This window comes from Coregonus lavaretus (genome assembly GCF_964263955.1).
Source record: "Coregonus lavaretus genome assembly, chromosome: 38".
Classification (NCBI taxonomy): domain Eukaryota; kingdom Metazoa; phylum Chordata; class Actinopteri; order Salmoniformes; family Salmonidae; genus Coregonus; species Coregonus lavaretus.
The window spans coordinates 6,435,475-6,457,683 of NC_140025.1; the positions used below are offsets into that span (position 1 = coordinate 6,435,475).

Sequence of the window (22,209 nt, forward strand, 5' to 3'; positions counted from 1 at the left end):
TCAAACTGACACACATCCATAATGCAGTATATCAGGGGTAGGCGGCAGCCCGGAGTTACTGACATCTTGTACATTCAGATCACAGAGGCCCTGTTTACGGCGCCCAGAGCACTCTTTACAGCACTGCTTAAACTCCTTAAATGTATTTGCGCGCTAAATTCATTTATATTTCAGTTGCTTCCATTGCTTTTAATGTGGCGTCTTCTTAGAGAGGTGTCTGGAGGAGGAGATGGAGAGGGGGGCGGTTGGGTATAGAGGGTTTGTGAGAATTTGATTATATGCAAAGATATACCACCAGACAGAGAGCAGACTGTTTGTGGGGCTCCTCAGTGAGACTAGCACTCGTTTGTTACTTTGATACTGTGACGGTTGAAGCCAGTATTTCTCTGTTAGTGTTTCTGGGAAGAGAGAGGAGAGGTGAGGGTCAAGGCATCGATCATCTGAGGAAGAAATCATCTGTTAACGATGTATGTACTTAACTACTGTATACCTCCTCATATGTAGAAGTGTTCCACTACACAGGATATGACATCCACGTTTTTCAATAGCAAACACTACACGTGGCATCGGAGAGAGCATTAATCGATAGTCATATCTCAGTGGTGGAAAAAGTGCCCAATTGTCATACTTGAGTTAAAGTAAAGATACCTTAATAGAAAATGACTCAAGTAAAAGTCACCCAGTAAAACACTACTTGAGTAAAAGTCTAAAGGTATTTGGTTTTAAATATACTTAAGTATCAAAAGTAAATGCAATTGCTAAAATATACTTAAGTATCAGAAGTAAAAGTATAAATAATTTCAAATTACTTATATTAAGCAAACCAAACGGTACCATTTTCTTGTTTTTTATATTTATGGATAGCCAGGGGCACACCCCAACACTTAGACATAATTTACAAACAAAGCATGTGTTCAGTGAGTCCGCCAGATCAGAGGCAGTAGGGATGACCAGGGATGTTCTCTTGATAAGTGCATGAATTGGACAATTTTTCTGTCCTGCTAAGCATTCAAAATGTAATGAGTACTTTTGGGTGTCAGGGAAAATGTATGGAGTAAAAAGTACAATATTTTCTTTAGGAATGTAGTGAAGTAAAAGTAAAAGTTGTTCAATATATAAATAGTAAAGTACAGATACCCTAAAAAACTACTTAAGTAGTACTTTAAAGTATTTTTCCTGAAGTGCTTTACACCACTGCATCTAGTGGACAATGATTCATTTGTATTAGTAACTGACACGAAAATCAGATTCTTATGCTTTGCTTTAAGGTGGGTGTTTGTTATTTTGTGAACTATGAAAAGGAGATGTGTTGTTGCCACGTATTATATGATTATATACGTTCATATAAGGTGGCTCCAATGCAATGTGCAACGTATGGCACATCCTTCAACTCTATCCTCCTACGCAGAGATTTAGCAAACTGTGAGCTGTGAAGACTACTCAACTATAATATCTGAAGCTCCGTTTGTCAAGGCAGACTATACGTGTCATCTCATCTTCCTTGGTCTTTGTTTTCAACCCCCACATGTGAAAATGACTACAGACACATGCAGCCTTGAGTATTTCTATGCCTGTATCCATAATGACACCCTATTTCCTTTATAGTGCATTACTTGTGACTAGGGCTCTGGTCAAAAGTAGTGCCTTATATAGGAAACATAGGATGTGTCCCTTTTTGTTATGATCTTGTGGAACACGATGAGGAACAATCAAATGAGTGTGATTAAAGTCTAAATAATGAATCCCTTCACATGATGAATTAGTCTGTGCAGCATGGTTGAAATTACAAGCATAGGAATGGTATTAAAATTTGATATGGTTAGATTGAATGTGGCAATGCATTTCAAATGAAAAACCAAACGTTCCATGTTTGCTCTCACATCCCAAAATAGCACAAGGGACTCGGAGAGAGAAACCAGGGAAGGATGAATCCACCTTTCATTGTTCCATAAAAACAATCATTCTTGTTACCTTGCATCCACAAACGTGTATCCGACATTTGTAACATGCTACCTGCTCGTGTAATAAAATATTCTCTCATCATACAATAATGCATAAACCATGAGGTGTAGCCGCATATATTTGAATCTTTGAAGGATTGTTCAGTCTTGTAGCGATTGCAAAGCACTCATCTCCATATCCTCTGCTACAGAAGACCAGCTCCTGTTGGCCAGAAGAGTCTTTCTTATCTCAATCTGAGCTCCACGGGATCCTTTGGATGCCAAGATCAGAATGAAGAACTCATATGGATGCCATTTCTCCATTTTCATATTCCCAAGTCTACAGTTCAAAAGGAAAAGTGTCACTTGCCACATCATCATGATGATGCATAATGCACCATATGATGCAAAACACATCATCATGATGATGGTGCAAGTGACACTTGAAAGTCCAATATCTTGAAATCTTGACTGCTGACATGCAAAACATTTTGGGACTGTATCAACAGTGGACTAATTAAATAAATACCAAAATAATTTTTTGGGGTGGATTTGTTCTTTAAAGCTGTAGACAGAGAGTGGGAATAGGAAAATTGAGTGCATCCATAGAGAGTTCTTCAATCAGATCTTGGCATTCTTTTGTGCTCCCTTCTTTTGCCAACTCAAATACAGCCTGCACGCCTAAGATAGGCATACTTTGGATGCTGTTTTTGCTTAATAACAACTGCACACCAAATCTGTTTTTAAGTCGTCTTGGGGGTGACCCACCTTGCACACAGTGCAGCTATTTGTTTAGAGTTTTCTTGCTAGTATGCAAACAAAGAGGATTTCTTTATTATCACTATCACAGAATGCTACTCCAAAGAACTACTTGAGTTTACAAAGTCAGCCTCATGACTTAGCACATGGCTTCCTCAACCGCTTAACTGCTCTTTGAATAGTAATGGATTTTTATGTTTTTAAATACGAACTTGGAACTTTTAGATAATAAATATCTTGAGGACCAAGGCCCATATTCACAAAGTCTCAGAGAAGGAATCAGTTTTGCCTTTTAGATCATAACAAATAAGATGGGAAAGCTGATCCTAGATCAGCACTCCTACTCTGATGAACTTTGTGAATATGGGCACACAAATGTTTACCCTTAACAGTTTGCTGGCCCTTGCTGCTATTAATAACTGAAACCAATTACTTTTATGAGTCATAAGTCAAGAGAAACCCCACTGGTATATCCCAAAGCAATAATGCACAAGTCTCTGTGTCTATTTAATCATTTTCTAAGGTATTTTATCACATTAAAGACATTACTGCTTTGTGCTTTTTTAATGACAGCCATCCAATACTGTATCTCTCTTGATAATGCAAGTCTCAGACAAGTCTGAATGACAGTGAAAATGTACAGGGACTGTCTGCCGTTATCAGATGAGCGTTCTCATTGAGCTTCAACCAGAGTGGGCTTGTCAGCCAGTAAGAGGATGAAAAAAATAAAAGCTTTATTATAACATTCTAAAATGAGGTCATCCCATACAATGTCTATTTTTCAAACTTCCCCTGTTGAGGGACACTTGTCTGAGTGCTGATAGAATCCTGTATAGAAAACCAATTGACGTTGAAGATGAATGTGGGACCACCGTCCCTCGTCTGCCCTCCCCAGCACGATGTGAAGACGGACCTGAGAAACATGTTAGCTAGTCTATCTCTCCCTTCCCTCACTATCTCTCCCCCTCTCTTTGTCTTTGGCAGAATGAGAGTTGAAAGGACGGTAGGGAGGGATAAAATAATAGTTATTGGCAGTAGATGGAGAGACTGCTAATTTCCTAGGAGAGTTAGGAGCCATTGGGGACCTTCTAGTCACAAGCACTCAGGTGGACTGGGATTACAGGTGGAAGAGTAAGCTCTGACATTACCGTTATTGGCTAGTGCTTTTCCTATGCCGGGAGTGGCTGGATCATCAGGCTAAACCTGTGGTGGGGTGGGTGGGGGGGGGGGGGGGGGGTGAATGATACCAGAAGAGAAGAGACAGAGCTATTATGTCCCAACAAAAGGACAATATGCTTTGTGAATAGCAACTTCAATAGGGTGAGATGGACTATTAAGTGTACGCCATAGAAACACAATAGAAAATGCGTGTTGAATTTTGAATGCCCACTTGGTAACTCCATGTGCAACAATACTGGTGAATACTGTATCTACATTGAGCTACTACTACCATTTACCACAATGAAACATTTCTCTGTAGTCACTTATTTGATACAAAGAAAATGCATTTCCAATAGAAAAATATAATTCCTTTAGATTGTGGCAAATGGCATTTGCCATTATGTCCCATTCATACCCTGAACTCACTACATTTTTCAGACATAATGTTCTAACACCATCACACTTATTGCGTAAGTACACACACATACACGCATACTGTACAGACACACACATATGAATGTACACTGAGTGTACAAAACATTAGGAACACCTTCCTAATATTGAGTTGCACCCCCTTTTGCCCTCAGAACAGCCTCAATTCGTCTCCTCCCCTTTATCTACACTGATTGAAGTGGATTTAACAAGTGACATCAATAAGGGATCATAGCATTCCCCTGGTCTGTCTATGTCATGGTCCTAATGTTTTGTCCACTCGGTGTATATTCACACAATCACACACACTACAGGGCACAAGGGGCTGAGTGATGAGGAGAAGAGCAGGAAGAGCCTCAGGGATTAGCCCAAGTCGAGGATGAAAGGCCAGGGATGCATGGAGGCCGGGACGGGGAAGCAGGATAGTGGATGGAAGGATACTACAGTAGTGAAATCCTATTTCAACAGCCTGAGGGAGATGAGGGAACAGCTCTCAGTAACTCTACTCCTGTGTTCAGTCGTTTCAGGGGTTTTCTCAGGGAAGAGAGAACATGTGAATTCCAGCAGCACTGCTGAGGCAAACATGAGTGAAGATGAAAGAGACGAAGACTTCTCTCACCCTCTTTATTGGATTACACGTCCATGCTGGGAAAAGTGTCTTTGGCATTTCAATAGGCCCCGCTCAAAGAGTGGTAAACGGTATGAAGAGGGGAAAATAGGGAGAATCCAACAGCTTAAACTCCAGTTGGTTAAGAAAGCTGTTTAAGGACATTAAGACTCAGAGACGGATACATCTTTACCTAGAATGACTGTGTTGGACTCTGGACAAAAGTAGTGCACTATGTAGGGAATAGGGTGCCATTTGGGATGCTGTCAATATCACAATAAAATCCTTCAAACTGACTGCCAGCGAGCTGCTTACAATACCAACCTGTGTAAAAGGTTCAGCCAAAGAAATTACATCTCATTATGTTGACAATTCAACAATCATTCTCAGCCATTCTCATTATTTGGCCAAAGCAAAAATATTAATATTCGACTAACAACAACTTGATCACAGTTCCAAGTAACAATTAAATTCAGTGTCATTGCATAATTTTGATCAGCATTGTGATCATTGTGATTAGCATCATTACATTGCTTTGGTTAGGCTAAATGGTGAAAATGGGCTGTAAAAAGCAGGGGTGGATTAGAGGTTCTCAGTCCTGAGCAGGAAGCGGAGATGGAGCTCAGTCATAGGCCGGCAGCCCGAACATCTCTGGTTTGAAGTCCTCCATGGTCCTCAGGACCAGTGTGGCCTCCTGGGTAAGGCCTCGGTCCAGTTTGTCATCAGGGATCATGACCACCTGCATCCCAGCCGCCAGGCCAGCCTTAACACCCATAGGAGCATCCTCAAACACCAGGCACTGTTGAGAGAGGAAACGAGACAAGCAGGTGCTGGATGTCAAACAGTGTTCAATAAATGTGAAAGGAGACAAAAGGATTTATAAATTCACACGGGAGTATAATGAAGTGAACAATGGTTCATATAATGCTGCTATACAGTCAATGATGTATTATAACCCAGTGTGACCACTACAGGAGGTTGAAGGCAAAATACCAGAAGTACCAGAAGCGATCCATTCTTTAAATAGAGTAAGTGTGACGAGGTTTATGATGCCTCATTACGCAACCACAACATACAACAGTACAGTCTATTGACCCAGCACAAAGCACATAGTCTTGGACTGAGAAGCCTATGTCTATGAACTGCAACTCAGTGCCTGGTGGAGAAAACAGAGCAGAGGAAGGCTGTCATACTGAGGAACTCGTGTTGAGGTGAGGTGACCCACAGTATGTTTCTGACTCTTACCTTTGCGTCACAGCTGCATGAATAGAGGCAGCATACAAATGAGAAGCCAATATGGAAGCAGTGTTGAGAAGAACGGACAAAGACATGAGTGACCAGAGCTTCCCTTTTATTCATTGGTAACTTCCGACATCCTGTGCTTTTTTAACCTCAATAGCTACGCTTCCTGGCTTTTCAAATAAAACACCCCCTCCAAAGACGTCTCCCACCACTCTACCTAATTCAAGGTTCAATCAACCCCTATAATTTGAATGAGTGCACAAAAAGAATCACAAAATCACAGTATTTTCTGCAATGTTCTTTCTACTACGTGATTTCCCTTCAATTTGCCTTTTACTTACTTACCTCACACACTAATGGTGAAAGAAAATGTAATTTAAACGTACCAAATTCACCTAGCAGCTTCAGAAATGCCCTTAACCACAACTACCAGTCAGTCTCTTCTCTAATTCTCAAATGGAACTAAAATATCCTCCTAAAAAGGTTCTCAGGTGGAACAACAGAAGCCGACTCGAGGACTCTAGAAGATTTGCCTAATTGACTCTTGTGATGTCACAGCCTAGAAGTAGCCTAGGAGAGGGACAATAAGTGTGGAAACACTGAGCAGCAAGGTAACCGAGGGGCCCTAACTAGATAATGCCCCTTGATAGGAAGCAACTAAGACTCTGAATTAGGCAATGGGCCAGGCAAATTAACCTTTAATCAGTGTTCAATGGCTGCATTGTAATTGAGGAGAGGGAAACAGGACACAAATGCACTGCGGCTCCATGTTGGCTCAGGGGGAAGTCTGTTTGTGCTATCATGCCAACTCCTTGTCACTCATTGTCATGCCAAACATGTTTGGCTTGACAATGAGCAATGGAGTTTGCAAGAGCACAAACAGATCTGTGACCTGGCTACAAATCACAGCAGCAAAGAGAGATTGGGAAGGTGATTTGCCCTATAAAAGGTCAAGGGTCTTTTCTCCCACTCATTGTTAGGACAATGGAAGTTTGCTTCAAAAATCTATATTTTATTGTTAAACTACTGGCCTGCTGTAACATGTATTGGGAACAGTGAAAGGAGAACAGACAGAGAACCCAAAGTCGCTTGCCATGCAGGCCTCCAACAGCCAGCCCAATGGAAGATTAACAACCAGTCCCGAGGCGTACACCCAAACACATGCAACATTCATCAGAACCAATTGAATCTGTATTCACAGTGTACCCAAGGCAGTCACTGCCACAACAGAAGAAGAGAAGAGGGGGAGACTCAGTGTGTTTGTGTGGATGCCTCCCAAATGACACCCTATTCCTTACATAGTGCACTACTTTTGACCAGGCTCTTCTCAAAAGTAGTGCACTACGAAGGGAATAGGATGCCATTAGGGACGCACCTCAGACTGCAGTGGCTGGTGCCAAGACTATTGTGAATAGCCGGCTCAGCAGCACGTCACACGCACTCCCTTTATAACGGTGTATTAAGGGGAGATGAGAGGACACAGCGTAGTGTTGTTATGGAGCAGATCCAAGGTCTGCTTGGCAGCCGGCAGCAGCTACTTCAGCAGGACGGACCAGGACGTTTAGTAGTTTACAGGGCTATCATAGGACACTTAGAACATAGAGAGAAACGTTTCCCTCAAAGAAACTGGGACTGGAGAATGGGATTGAATCATATGGACAGTTATGGGTTTTAATCATATGGACTGATGTTATGGTAGGCCTATGCGACCATAAACAGAGAGCAGGGTCTGGATCTGTCACACAATGTAGACTTGACCTGGCAGCAGGGTCAGCCCTTGGGGAATACTCATTAGATGAGCCATTCTGCCCAGATGGAGAAGCAGAGAACCGTAGGTCATAGTCTCCATATGCACCCAACCTACACATGGACCTTATAACCTTCTACTCAACCTACACATGGACCTTATAACCTTCTACTCAACCTACACATGGACCCTATAACCTTCTACTCAACCTACACATGGACCCTATAACCTTCTACTCAACCTACACATGGACCCTATAACCTTCTACTCAACCTACACATGGACCTTATAACCTTCTACTCAACCTACACATGGACCAGGAAAATTAGGACATAAAGCTGGGTCTCTAGCCATACAACACTACCCAACCTACACAGGTAAATGGACCAGATGGATGAGGGTTGACGAAGGTACAGTGGGGCTCCAAAGTTATTTTACAGAAAACAAAATAACAACAGACTTTCAGCATACATAATAGGGAAGGGCACTCAACATGCTCGGCACTGACACAAATGACTGATGATTGGCTGAAAGACATTTCCAGTAAGAAGATTGTGGGAGCTGTTTTGTTAAGACTATCATTGATCAAAACCTATTGCTGAAAAAAACGTAGGCGTTATGGATTTGCATCCTCTGCCTTATTGTGGATTGAGAGTTACCCATCTAATAGAACACAGAGGGTTTTCTTTCATGGAATTCGGTTGAGTGTGGTATATCGCAGGGCAGCCGGCTTGGGCCATTGTTTTCTGTTTCTACTAATGACCTTCCACAGAATATACAAAACATTAGAAACACCTTCCTAATATTGAGTTGCACCCCCCCCACCCCTTTTGCCCTCAGAACAGCCTCAATTCATCAGGGCATGGACTCTACAAGGTGTTGAAAGCGTTACACAGGGATGCTGGCCCATGATGACTCCAATGCTTCCCACATTTTTGTAAAGTTGGCTGGATGTCCTTTGGGTGGTGGACCATTCTTGATACATACGGGAAACTGTTGAGCGTGAAAAACACAGCAGCGTTGCAGTTCTTGGCACACTCAAACCAGTGTGCCTGGCACCTACTATCATACCCCATTCAAAGGCACTTAAATATTTTGTCTTGCCCATTCACCCTCTGAATGGCACACATACACAATCCATGTCTCAATTGTCTCAAGGCTTAAAAATCCTTCTTTAACCTGTCTCCTCCCCTTCATCTACACTGATTGAAGTGGATTTAACAAGTGACATGAATTAGGGATCATACTGTAGCTTTCACCTGGATTCACTTGGTCAGTCTCATGGAAAGAGCAGGTGTTCCTAATGTTTAGTACACTCAGTGTACGTCGGCTACGACAGTACATTTAATAAATTACACTCTTAACATAGAGCTCCAGTCAGTTTTAGAATAACGGGTAACTAGCAATAGGCTGGTGCTAAATATCTCAAAAACTAAAAGCATAGTTTTTGGGACAAATCATTCACTCAACCTTAAACCTCCTCCAGATCTATTATTGAATAATGTGGCAATTGAGCAAGTTGAGGAGGCTAAACTGCTGGGTATAACCCTAGATAGCAAGCTATCATAGTCAAAACATATAGACTCAATGGTTACTAAAATGGGAAGAGGCCTGTCCATGATAAGGTGTTGCTCTGCTTTCTTGACATCTCAATCGACCAGACAGGTCCTACAGGCCCTAGTTTTGTCGCACCTGGACTACGGCCCAGTTGTGTGGTCATGTGCAGCAAAGAGGGACATAGGTTAATTGCAGTTGGTCCAGAACAGAGCAGCACTTAGATGTACACAGAGGGCGAATATCAGTAACATGAATGTCAATCTCTCCTAGCTCAAAGATGAGGAGAGATTGACTGCATCACTATTGGCCTTTGGGCAAGGTATTGAGGTGTTGAAAGTACTGAACTGTCTGTTCAAGCAGTTGGCACACAGTTTGGACACTCATCGTTACAACACAAGACATGCAACCACAGGTCTCTTCACAGTCCCCAGGTCTAGAACAGAGGCTGGAAAACACACAGTATTAAATAGAGGCATGACTACATGGACCTCTGCCACCCCAGGTAACTCAAATTAGCAATAAAGCCATATTTAAAAAAACAGATAAAAGAACACCTTATGGCACAAAAGGAGACTTTGAAGAGACACAGCCATTTTTATATATTTTGTATTGTAATTTACACTGTATTATGTATTGCATTATGTAGATGGGTGGCCTTGCACGAGCCTTGGCTTGTGTGAGCCAGAACAGCTCATAGGGCAGGAGACATCTCCTGTGTCTGAAGCGTGAGACAGAGGCAGGAGATTATGTATATTATATTATTTGTTGCATTTGTTTCCTGTATGGATCCCAATACATACTACTACTAAATACTACTACTAAATACTACCTACCTGTGTCATTTTCTATTTATCATGTCATTTTGTGTCATTTTCATGTTCCTCGAAGGACACATCAGGAGACAAAAAATAACGTATTTTGAATGGACTTTTGACACACAGTAGTTTGACAGTGATCCATTCAACAAATCATTTTCTTCTTTCCTCAGTGTTATATCTTAAAAGAGGCTGATCCTCTGCTCCAACATATTACTTTACTTGTCGCTTTTGTCAACGTCTGACACGACAAGGCAAACCAGCTATGTCAACACCAGAGTGCCTGTGTGTCTTAACTTTAGCACAGCTTAAGATGGGGCTTGTCACGGTGACACAGCCATTCACTAAAATAACTGTGTTTTTACAGTCTCTATCCCTTCAATATTTAATCAGAGCAGTTTATTTTTTGTTTATGTTGGGTAAATAAAACAATCATTCTGCCTCTTGTCTTGTTCCGACACCATTCTGTGAAAACATGGGCTCTGTTTGACACTATCAAATCACTCAGTATACACTGCCTGACAGACGGACAGAAACATGGTCCCTACTACTGGTCTGAGGTTAATGCAATAAGGTAGGTAGTGCAGCAGTGTGTTCACTCATCAAACATTCTGTCTCAGACTGATGCATTCTCAAACTTGATGAATGGTACCTTAGCAAGAAAATACTTTAAACTCTAAACACATCACACGGTAAGGAATTTGTGCGAGTGTGTATATTCGGGCCTGCAACGTGGGTTGTTGAGTGAGTGAAGAGACAGCGATAGATTGCCTCCTACATCTTCTAAACCATCTCTAAGCCCAGGGCAGGCTGACTACAGGATGTGTAAAGTTTTATCATCTGTGTTACGGGGTACTTTTTTTATACACAGGAAACAGGAAATGCAGGCCATCATATCAAAACCTGGAGGTCATGGTGGTTACGTCCTAAATGGCACCCCTATTCTATTATAGTGCCCAACTTTTGACCAGGGTCCATAAGGCCTTAGTGCACTCAAAGGTTGTGCACTATAAAGGGAATAGGATGTCATTTGGGATGCAGCCCTGGAGGTCACAGTATAAATGCATATCAGGGCAATCCATTGGCCTCCAGAGGGCTGCGTTCACAAGGCTAATGAGTGGTTTGGTCAACCTGAGGGAAATCACACGGAGAGGTCAGTCAGATGTTTGTCACTCTAGGCCAGATGGCAGCCAGGAGCAGAATAGCTTTCATTTGGTGTCTGAGGAGTGAGGACACGTTTTCATCTTTTACTGAGAAAAGGACTAGGTTTAGAATAGTCTCTTCTAACAGCCGCTGTGCTTGCGGAGCGCCCTGAATCTGTTGAGAAAGATTGGGTTTTGAAAGATTTAGGATACATACAGGCTATGGAATAGGTAGACTTCATAAATAACCGTAGGTAAGGGTCACGTTATCTAGAAATGGTGGAAATAGAAGATCAAGGTAAAGACATACCTGTTGATGATTGAGTGAAGTCAATTCTCTCCCGCACCACCTTCCACAACTACCTTCCAGATAAGAAAATCATTAACAAACCATGATATTTCAGTGAACTAGTCCTTCAGGAAATAGCCTTTAGCTTGTCTACCGGCTGTGACAGTGCCACTGCCTGGGAGCTCATAAAAATCACCTTTGACCGAGTGTCCGTCCGTTAATCTTCCTGCCAGTGTTGGCATTTCTTTCCAACAGAATAAAAGGAGTGATCAATACTGTTAAAGCTCCTCATAAACTCAGACAGACCCACTGACAATGTATTCTCCCCCTTCCTGATTTGGTGTGCACAGAAAAGGACCCAAAAGGCTTAGTGAAACACTAACATGAAGTCTGTGTTCATAAAGGACTTTAACAAAGAAAATAATATTGTGTATCTGAAATGAATGTGAGTTCATAGGATTTTAGGCCATTAAAATCCAGCACTAGATATAAAAACCCAAACAAGCACATTACTGCTGAGTATAGGGCAAGCGGTATTAAATCTCTTGGCATTAAGGGCTGACCTTCTGACCACTTAAAGAACCACTGTGTCCATACTTTACTTTAAAGCTCAAATATTTAATATTTCATAGAGCTGATATTAAAAAACACTGCCGTTTTTTTTTACTCGCAGTGAGGCCCTACCTGCTCCTTCAAAGCACATGGGACTGTCTGTTCATAAGGAACATCATTAGGGCTGTAGAATAGCACAGCTTCTAGTTGCCACTACTCAGATAGATACATCAAGCCTGTTTTAGTCACTGACCATTTCAACCCACTGGCACTAAACACACTGGGCACAACAAACACATCACAGTTCACACTGGGATAGCTAAATTGACAAATAAAAGAAAGAAATTGACTATATGGTCTAGAAATATTGAATAATGTGTCTATTTTGGGATTATAGTAGCAATTACCATTTATTATGTGGTTGGTGCATCTACACAGCAGAGAGCAGAGGGGCCCACTGGGTCCTGACAGCTGAAATGCCCATAAAATACGGTGGTGTAGCCGAGGCGACTAGCTGTCCCTAAAGCAGCGTTGTGTTGTTGTTGCTGTTGTTGTTGTTGCAGCATCATTATCTAGGCTAGCTACATATCCAAGCTCTGGAGCCAAGAGGGAATAGAGTCTCTGTACTGACTCTTTACACCCTCTGTGTGAGCCACTCTGTGACTTAGTCCCAAATGGCACCCTATTCCCTATACAGTGTACTTATTTTGACCAGAGCCCTATGGGACCTGGTCAAAAGTAGTGCATTAAGAGGGAATATGGTGCCATTTGGGATGCAAGTAGGTCTTTCTGAAACATCTTGGTGCCTCACTCTTTTAAATAAGGTTGGTTGGGTTTCTTTTACCACAGTCTACACAGGGTTTTTAGACTAAGTAGGAGTGCTAAGACATCTGTCTTTTAGTAAGGCAAGACTCTTTCCCATGCACATATTCAGTTTCTAACATCAACTACCAACAACAGTTGAACACAAGTCGCTCTTTAAATATCTTTAAGATAATCCATGCTATAATTGGCTTATTTAATTTTCTACAAGTTAATTTAATGTCCTAATTGTACCGTATTTGGGGCTATAAACCTTTCCTTGGTGTAAGGTCATTTATGATTAACGGTAGCGGAATTACTTTTCTCCCTGTCTTTCAATGTAAGTCCCAAATCGCACCCTATTCCCTGCAAAGTGCACTACTTTTGACCAGAGCAATTTGGGACACAGCCTATACGAACATGAACTAGAGCGTTTTCATGTTTCACTAATCTTAGTTGGTAGGCTGAGCACACACACCTTTAGTAAAAACCTTTTCTCGCCTCTCTCCCTCTGTCTGTCTCCCTCCCTTTCTCCCTCACTCTGTCTCTCTATGTCATAGTATTTTTGAGTGCTGAGAGAAAGTGAAAAATGGAGGAGGAGGTGGACTATTTCCTTCCCTTTGGTCACCATAGAGACAGAGTACTGGGCTGGGCACATTACTCACTTGTGAGAGGGTTTTAAGCAGTCTGCCAGGCGAATTACCTGCAGTGTTGCATAGCATCATCATGGCCTTCAAAATGCCTCTAGTTGCTTCATGCATGTATTCCAGGAAACCTCCCTCCTAATAACTCCGATATAAACAGCAACCTTTTAAGGACCAGAAGAAAAATGCATCCTGAGAAATGTATTGAAATTTCACTGCCTAACTGTTACTGAATATGTACAGTTGCAGTGAAAGCTTAAAATAATGTTTACATTTTAGCTGTAAGAAAGCACCAAAAAATTCAGCAAATGGGAGAAAAAAAAACTGCCAGCAACATACAGTACTAAAACTTAAAATGTATCACCTGCGCCTGTCTTCGCTGCTGTTTCTGTAATATGCCTCACTACAATTAATTAAAGTCATTGTAAATTCATCACTGCTTCTACTAAGCTGGAGGTAGGAGAGAAGCTGTAAACACAATGTTAATACACACTCCTCTTTTCTAATTATTGCATTCACTCGGTCTTTCTCCTGTCTCCTCCTTGCAATCCTGAATCGCAATCTGTCCCTCCCTATTTCTCTCTCTGTGCTTAAGCAAAACTGTCACGGAGAGAGAAGAGGTGCCAGGGAGTGACGCATCATAATTCGTTATTCCACTGAACACTGAACCGATTCCCCTCTCAGACGCAGTTGCATATCTCATCAAGAAAAATGCAAGTCCTAACTGCGGATGTGTGGAAGCCTCCAAGATTAAAAAAGCAGGCTGACAAGTAACGAAGGATGCTGCTGCTGCAGACCCATTTGCAGAAAAATCTACAGCCCTGCACCTGTTAGGGAGATTCATTTACCAAAAGAAGGAAAACAACAAATCCAAACCTATTAACCACTCTCTTTTTGGGTTCCCTTTTTGGGTTTTTCATTTGAGAGCTCTCTGTAAAACTAACTGAATATTCATGTAGTCTTCTAACCCTGTTGATTGTAGACATATTTCATAGATGGGTTTGCTAGAACTGGCATGGAAGGAAGGTGATTAAACATGGTAGTGGCCAAGTCCCTAGTAGCACCCTATTCCTTATTTAGTGCACTACATTTGACTAGAGCACTATGGGTGCCATTTGGGATGTACACAGTGTGATTCCTCTGTGTTGTGGGAGTGTTGGGGGAATTTTCATAGCTGGTGTTGACAACACAGATCTGTTACTTACAGCTACCCTTAATTAGCCAAAACATTGGCATCAAAAATGGAAATGAATGAAAGAGTATGAAGTCGGTTATAGACTAAATCCTTTCCCTCGCTTTCTGGATGTGTAAATAAATGAAATTCCACAGGTTCCTATAAATAGGGCCTACACTTTCAATAGCCTAGTTTAGATCTGCTACAGTCGGTCAGTCAGTCAGTGTCTTGATAATAATTCCTTTGGCATGTCTTAGGAACAGGTGATTGCTGGGGCATTGAAGCATGACAGGATGACATTAGCCTTGGTAACCTTCCTAACAACAGAATTGGTTATGGGCTTAAGAGTTAACCCACTTTCTTGGAGGTATAAATGCAATTCTACAGGTTCCTATAAAAACACTTTAGTTTATCTGCTGAATGATTAGCCCATGCATGAATATACTATGTAACAAACAAATTTATTTTCTTAACAACTGAATTGGTGTAAAACCTTTAGGGGTTGCTCTTTTTCAGCATTATAAGTTGCGCCAGCCCACTGTCCACTACCCTGTCCCTCTTAATATCATTTATAGCATGTGAGCCATGATTAGTGAGAATTGGTGACCTTCAGGCTGCTTTCCCCCTCCAACATGACTAGGTGTGTATGAGAGTGTCTTAGCGTGTCCAAAGGTCTGTCCCTTTTTTCGTGGCTGGTTATTTTATGCTTAGCTTATTTATTCATTCATGAGGCAACAGAAATGAGGCAATAGTCTCCACTACCCACTGTAGGCTACTGTCCCTCTTCCTCGCCTGTCCCTCTTACCGTGGCTGGAGGCGCAGGAGGAGTGAACCTGCTGGCACACACCAAGAAGGAGTCAGGCTGAGGTTTGCTGTTTTTCACATCGGGGTCATCCCCCAGGACGATGTGGCTGAACAGGTCAAAGAAGGCTTTGTGCTGACTGGTCTTCATCTCAAAAGGCAGGCCTCCTGAGCTTGTCGCTACGGCGATGGGCACGTTGTGTTTACAGAGATGGTGGACGAGCTTCTCCACTCCTGGTTATACACAGACATATAGTGTACTCAGAAAGTATTCAGACCCCTTGACTTTTTCATTTTTACATTTTCATTTTTTCACTTTTTTTCCCCCCACATTTTGGTACGTTACAACCTTATTCTAAAATTGATTAAATTGTTTTTTCCCCCATCAATCTACACACAAAACCCCATAGTGACAAAGCAAAAACAAATGAAATATCACATTTAAAAAAAGTATTTGATCCCCTGCTGATTTTGTACGTTTGCCCACTGACAAAGAAATGATCAGTCTACAATTTTAATGGTAGGTTTATTTGAACAGTGAGAGACAGAATAACAACAACAAAAAATCCAGAAAAACGCATGTCAAAAATGTTATAAATTGATTTGCATTTTAATGAGGGAAATAAGTATTTGACCCCCTCTCAATCAGAAAGATTTCTGGCTCCCAGGTGTCTTTTATACAGGTAACGAGCTGAGATTAGGAGCACACTCTTAAAGGGAGTGCTCCTAATCTCACCTTGTTAACTGTATAAAATACACCTGTCCACAGAAGCAATCAATCAGATTCCAAACTCTCCACCATGGCCAAGACCAAAGAGCTCTCCAAGGATGTCAGGGTCAAGATTGTAGACCTACACAAGGCTGGAATGGGCTACAAGACCATCGCCAAGCAGCTTGGTAAGAAGGTGACAACAGTTGGTGCGATTATTCGCAAATGGAAGAAACACAATAGAACTGTCAATTTCCCTCGGCCTGGGGCTCCATGCAAGATCTCACCTTGTGGATCATGAGAACGGTGAGGAATCAGCCCAGAACTACACGGGAGGATCTTGTCAATGATCTCAAGGCAGCTGGGACCATAGTCACCAAGAAAACAATTGGTAACACACTACGCCGTGAAGGACTGAAATCCTGCAGTGCCCGCAAGGTCCCCCTGCTCAAGAAAGCACATATACAGGCCCGTCTGAAGTTTGCCAATGAACATCTGAATGATTCAGAGGAGAACTGGGTGAAAGTGTTGTGGTCAGATGAGACCAAAATCGAGCTCTTTGGCATCAACTCAACCCGCCGTGTTTGGAGGAGGAGGAATGCTGCCTATGACCCCAAGAACACCATCCCCACCGTCAAACATGGAGGTGGAAACATTATGCTTTGGGGGTGTTTTTCTGCTAAGGGGACAGGACAACTTCACCGCATCAAAGGAACGATGGACGGGGCCATGTACCGTCAAATCTTGGGTGAGAACCTCCTTCCCTCAGCCAGGGCATTGAAAATGGGTCGTGGATGGGTATTCCAGCATGACAATGACCCAAAACACACGGCCAAGGCAACAAAGGAGTGGCTCAAGAAGTAGCACATTAAGGTCCTGGAGTGGCCTAGCCAGTCTCCAGACCTTAATCCCATAGAAAATCTGTGGAGAGAGCTGAAGGTTTGAGTTGCCAAACGTCAGCCTCGAAACCTTAATGACTTGGAGAAGATCTGCAAAGAGGAGTGGGACAAAATCTCTCCTGAGATGTGTGAAAACCTGGTGGAAACGTCTGACCTCTGTGATTGCCAACAAGGGTTTTGCCACCAAGTACAAAGTCATGTTTTGCAGAGGGGTCAAATACTTATTTCCCTCATTAAAATGCGAATCAATTTATAACATTTTTGACATGCGTTTTTCTGGATTTTTTTGTTGTTATTCTGTCTCTCACTGTTCAAATAAACCTACCATTACAATTATAGACTGATCATGTCTTTGTCAGTGGGCAAACGTACAAAATCAGCAGGGGATCAAATACTTTTTTTCCCTTACTGTATGTATTCAGACACTTTACTCAGCACTTTGTTGAAGCACCATTGGCAGCAATTACAGCCTCGAGTCTTCTTGAGTATGACGCTACAAGCTTGGCACACCTGTATTTGGGGAGTTTCTCCCATTCTTCTCTGCAGATCATCTCAGGTTGGATGGGGAGCGTCGCTGCACAGCTAATTTCAGGTCTCTCCAGAGATGTTCGATCGGGTTCAAGTCCGGGCTCTGGCTGGGCCACTAAAGGACATTTAGAGACTTGTCCCGAAGCCACTCCTGCGTTGTCTTGGCTGTGTGCTTAGGGTCGTTGTCCTGTTGGAAGGTGAACCTTCGCCCCAGTCTGAGGTCCTGAGTGCTCTGGAGCAGGTTTTCATCAAGGAGCTCTCTGTACTTTGCTCTGTCCATCTTTCCCTCGATCCTGACCAGTCTCCCAATCCCAGCCGTTGAAAAACATCCCCACAGCAAGATGCTGCCACCACCATGATTCACCGTAGGAATGGTGTCAGGTTTCCACCAGACATGACGCTTGGCATTCAGGCCAAAAGTTCAATCTTGGTTTCATCAGACCAGAGAATCATGTTTCTCATGGTCTGAGAGTCCTTTAGATGGCTTTTGGCAAACTCCAAGCGGGCTGTCATGTGCCTTTTACTGAGGAGTGTCTTCCGTCTGGCCACTCTACCATAAAGGCCTTATTGGTGGAGTGCTGCAGAGATAGTTGTCCATCTGGAAGGTTCTCCCATCTCCACAGAGGAACTCTGGAGCTCTGTCAGAGTGACCATCGGGTTATTGGTCACCTCCCTGACCAAGGCCCTTCTCCCTGTTCTTCCCCAGATCCGTGCCTCGACACAATCCTTTCTCGGAGCTCTACGGACAATTCCTTCGACCTCATGGCTTGGTTTTTGCTCTGACATGCACTGTCAACTGTGGGACCTTATATAGACAGGTGTGTGCCTTTCCAAATCATGTCTAATCAATTGAATTTACCACAAGTTGTAGAAACATCTCAAGGATGATCAATGGAAACAGGATGCACCTGAGCTCAATTTCGAGTCTCGTAGCAAAGGGTCTGAATACTTACTCATTTGCAAACATTTCTAAAAACCTGTTTTCGTCATTATGGGGAATTGTGTGTAGATTGATGAGGACATTTTTTTTATTTAATCAATTTTAGAATAAGGCTTTAACGTAACAAAATGTGGAAAAAGTCAAGGGGTCTGAATACTTTCCGAATGCACCGTACACATCATTGGTTAGTCCTACACACAGACAAGCACACACAGTGAACACAAAAAATCGAAACAAATCACACTCCCTGTGCCTCATGTCCTAGAGCAGGGGTACTCAACTTACTCTACAAGGTCCGGAGCCTGCTGGTGTTCTATTCTACCTGATAATTAATTGCACACACCTGGTGTCCCTGGTCTAAATCAGTCCCTGATTAGATGGGAACAATAAAAAAATGCAGTGGAACTGGCTTCGAAGGTCCAGAGTTGAGTTTGAGAGCCCTACCACTCTGAATATTGACAGTCTGTAGTGTCTTCCTACGTATACAGGACACACACACAGTAATGAAAACATGAGATTAAAGTTTGTTTGTCAATAAACTCATCAGAGACTGATATTTCATATGTGAGAATCAATTATTTTGTTCATGTTATGGTAACTATGAAAACTGTACCACAAACTACAACTATACCACGCTAACAGTAACCCACACACACAATTTTAGTTACCCTGCATCAATTGAGCTGAAGGAAATATCCTCTCCTGTATTTTTGTAGTCTCACTGAGAAGTTCCTCTGGTGTCATTGGTAGTTGTAGGGAGTCTCGTATAATGGTGGAAGCCTCCATAGCTTTCTTCCCCATCACAGAAGACTTCACGTCCCAGGTGTATTTCTTTCCAAACCGGTCGCATACTTCCTGGTAAGACACCGTATACAGCCTCTCTGTATCTGCAAGTTCAAAACGGAGTAAAATAAAAATTAAATAAAAGTTAGCTAGCTATGTTATCACCACACATGTTTAACTTAAAGCTCGAATCCTTAGTTGCTACATCAAGTTTTGGACGTATAAATTAATGATATACACCCATTGATTCTTGAAGAATATAACTTATAAATGCCTCATGAGTTTAGTTCAACTGTCATACCCCATTAAACTACAATGTCTGTAAAGAACTGAAATGTAAACAAATTGTAAAGCTTCAAAACACGGTTAAATCTATAATTCAATAACTCAATTTGAGTGGTTATATTTATCCACACCATCCCTCAGCTTTATACTTAAACATAGGCAGCTTTTAACTAAGGATTCTAGCTTTACATCACGACATTCAGAAGACTACGCAAGACAGCAAATGGAAATGATTAGCTAATGTTGTGGTTGTAGAAAGATTCCTTTACAGATAACTATCAAACGTTACATGTTCTTTTTGCTTCACCGTGGTTGACACACAGGAATGAATGAGCTGTCACTGAATGCTAGGCCGAGGTTAGGTAGCTCGGACTCGTGTCACATTCTGTTCTGCTCAGGCAGGTAATTTCATCGTTTCAGTTCAAATATAAAGTGTATATTAATAACCTAATAATAATCCATCCATGTCGAAAAGAACATGGGTCACCGGTTTAAAACTGGATTGTCTAGACATAATTACAGAAGCTGCCAACACCACGACAAAATCCAATCTTGAAATCGAAGAACTAGCTAGCTAGCAAGCTAACATTAGCTATAGTTAGCAGGAAGATGGACAACTGGTACCAAAATCTCAGTGCAACGTTAACTATCAAGTATCAAAATAAATGTATTTTCTATTCATTTCTATAACATAGATAAACCTGTTTACATTACACAACATCAAAATAATGTAGTAATCTCACAATTAAGATTTAGGAATAGGACGATATCGCAAAAAGATGGTGATTATTTACAGTCGTCCAACATTTTGCAATGGCTGACGGGCAAAGTAGTTTTATACTCAGAACCCACTTCTCTCTATTCACTCAGAAGAATCAGTCTCATAATAACCCACTTCTCTACAGAAATGTAGGCCTAATCTAAATGTGATTGGATACATTTAAAACACATTTATGTATGTGTTTATTTTTAGATAACTTCACATACAAAAGAGTGTGCTTAAATGTTGATTCAAACGGACAAGCAGTGTTGGACCTAAACCATTGATGTAAACTGATGAATGTAGGTATACTTTTCACTTGTCATTATTTATATGTAGGCATCATTTAAAATATCAAATATTGGCTATATTTTCATTTAATTAATTAATGAATTATCATAGTGTTATAGACATTAATGAGCATTATGTGGTGAGGGCTCTGGGTGAGGCCAGGATAACTCTCGTTCATCACACAAGATGGGGGCCTTTTGGGTTCTTAAGTAAAGCATTGATGATGGCACGGCCAATGTGTACAGTCCCAGCGCTCTGTCTAATACTCCTCGCTTGCGATACATGTTTGGAAACTGTACTTTCATATCTATAAATTATTTTTTTTAAACGAAAGGTAAATTACTATGCACCTTTTTTGGCCGTCATTGGCTAATCATCACAAGGCCTAACCTTCATTAGATTATCAGACACAATCCTAAAACACACCACTCCTAAAGCAAACCAACAATAAATATAGGCTAGCTGAACACCTAACCCTGACTCTAGTCTAGGCCGATTCTAGCCTAAATGATTTTTTATTGGAATGGACTATGTTGATTTATTGATCCGCATTCCAGGGGGGTAGTCTATATCACACCATATGAGTGGATTCGTTGTTGCAGATTAAATTAACAAAGCCTGTGGACCTGTGTTATAGCGCCACATTGTACAGAATAATTGGAACCTCATTGTTTGTCTTGTTAGGGTGAGAGAAAGAGACATCGGGGGAATGAGTCCTCCAACCTGGCCGAGCTAATGAGGCTATGGATTCAGGTCTAATTGGGAGGAGTTGAGACCCAGACTCAAACAAAGTGTCGGTCCCAAATAGCACCCTATTCCCTGTAATAGTGCACTACTTTTGACCAGGACCTGCCCCATACCTATTTGGGACGTACCTTTTGTTTGTGAGTTTGGCTCTCCTTACCAATTGTGTTTCATACCTTTGTGTCTTTTTGGGAATTGCTTCAGACCGAACACTAAATTCTCTTTCTACCTAATGGTTCCCAAAGTGAGCACTGCAGGGAAGAAGAAAAGTCGGGGCACCTTAATGTTTTTTAAATATTTGATTTACATAACTTCACATTTATATTTTTGCTATAAATGTATTTACCTACTATATATTACAATCATACCATTTGACGCTCTTTATTCTCTTTATAACCTGATGCTACACAGTTATAGGCCAGTAAAACAAATTGCCACTTTTTTGTCACAGAAATTAGTATAGGCCTACACTAACTAAAGTTAATTGTATTTATCCAATCATTGTATTACCTTGCAGATACGAACATGACACTTGCATAGAAGGGGAAGGTCTAAAGCAATTAACTCCTGCACTATTTACATTATGCTGATAAGCTCATTAATTTTG

General features: G+C 41.6%; 1 protein-coding gene across 1 annotated transcript; it reads right to left on the reverse strand.

Moving 5' to 3' along the window:
• Positions 1-3,169: 3,169 nt before the first annotated feature.
• pudp (pseudouridine 5'-phosphatase) lies at positions 3,170-20,422 on the reverse strand. The gene is made up of 4 exons (XM_084155159.1): positions 20,255-20,422; positions 19,408-19,626; positions 15,668-15,897; positions 3,170-5,698 (listed from the first exon to the last, which is right to left on the reverse strand). The coding sequence occupies exons 1-4, from the start codon at positions 20,319-20,321 to the stop codon at positions 5,522-5,524; spliced, it is 693 nt and encodes a 230-aa protein (XP_084011285.1). The 5' UTR covers positions 20,322-20,422; the 3' UTR covers positions 3,170-5,521.
• Between the last annotated feature and the right edge of the window lie 1,787 nt (positions 20,423-22,209).

What these genes read in the sequence shown, in the direction of transcription:
- pudp (XM_084155159.1), bottom strand. Translation starts at nt 20,321, where the DNA reads ATGTCTAGACAATCCAGTTTTAAACCGGTGACCCATGTTCTTTTCGAC. An exon ending in TTCAGCTCAATTGATGCAGG is followed by an intron (nt 15,898 to 19,407) that starts GTAACTAAAATT and finishes GTGTATAACCAG; the next exon opens with GAGTGGAGAAGCTCGTCCAC. An exon ending in CTCCTGCGCCTCCAGCCACG is followed by an intron (nt 5,699 to 15,667) that starts GTAAGAGGGACA and finishes CTCTCTCAACAG; the next exon opens with TGCCTGGTGTTTGAGGATGC.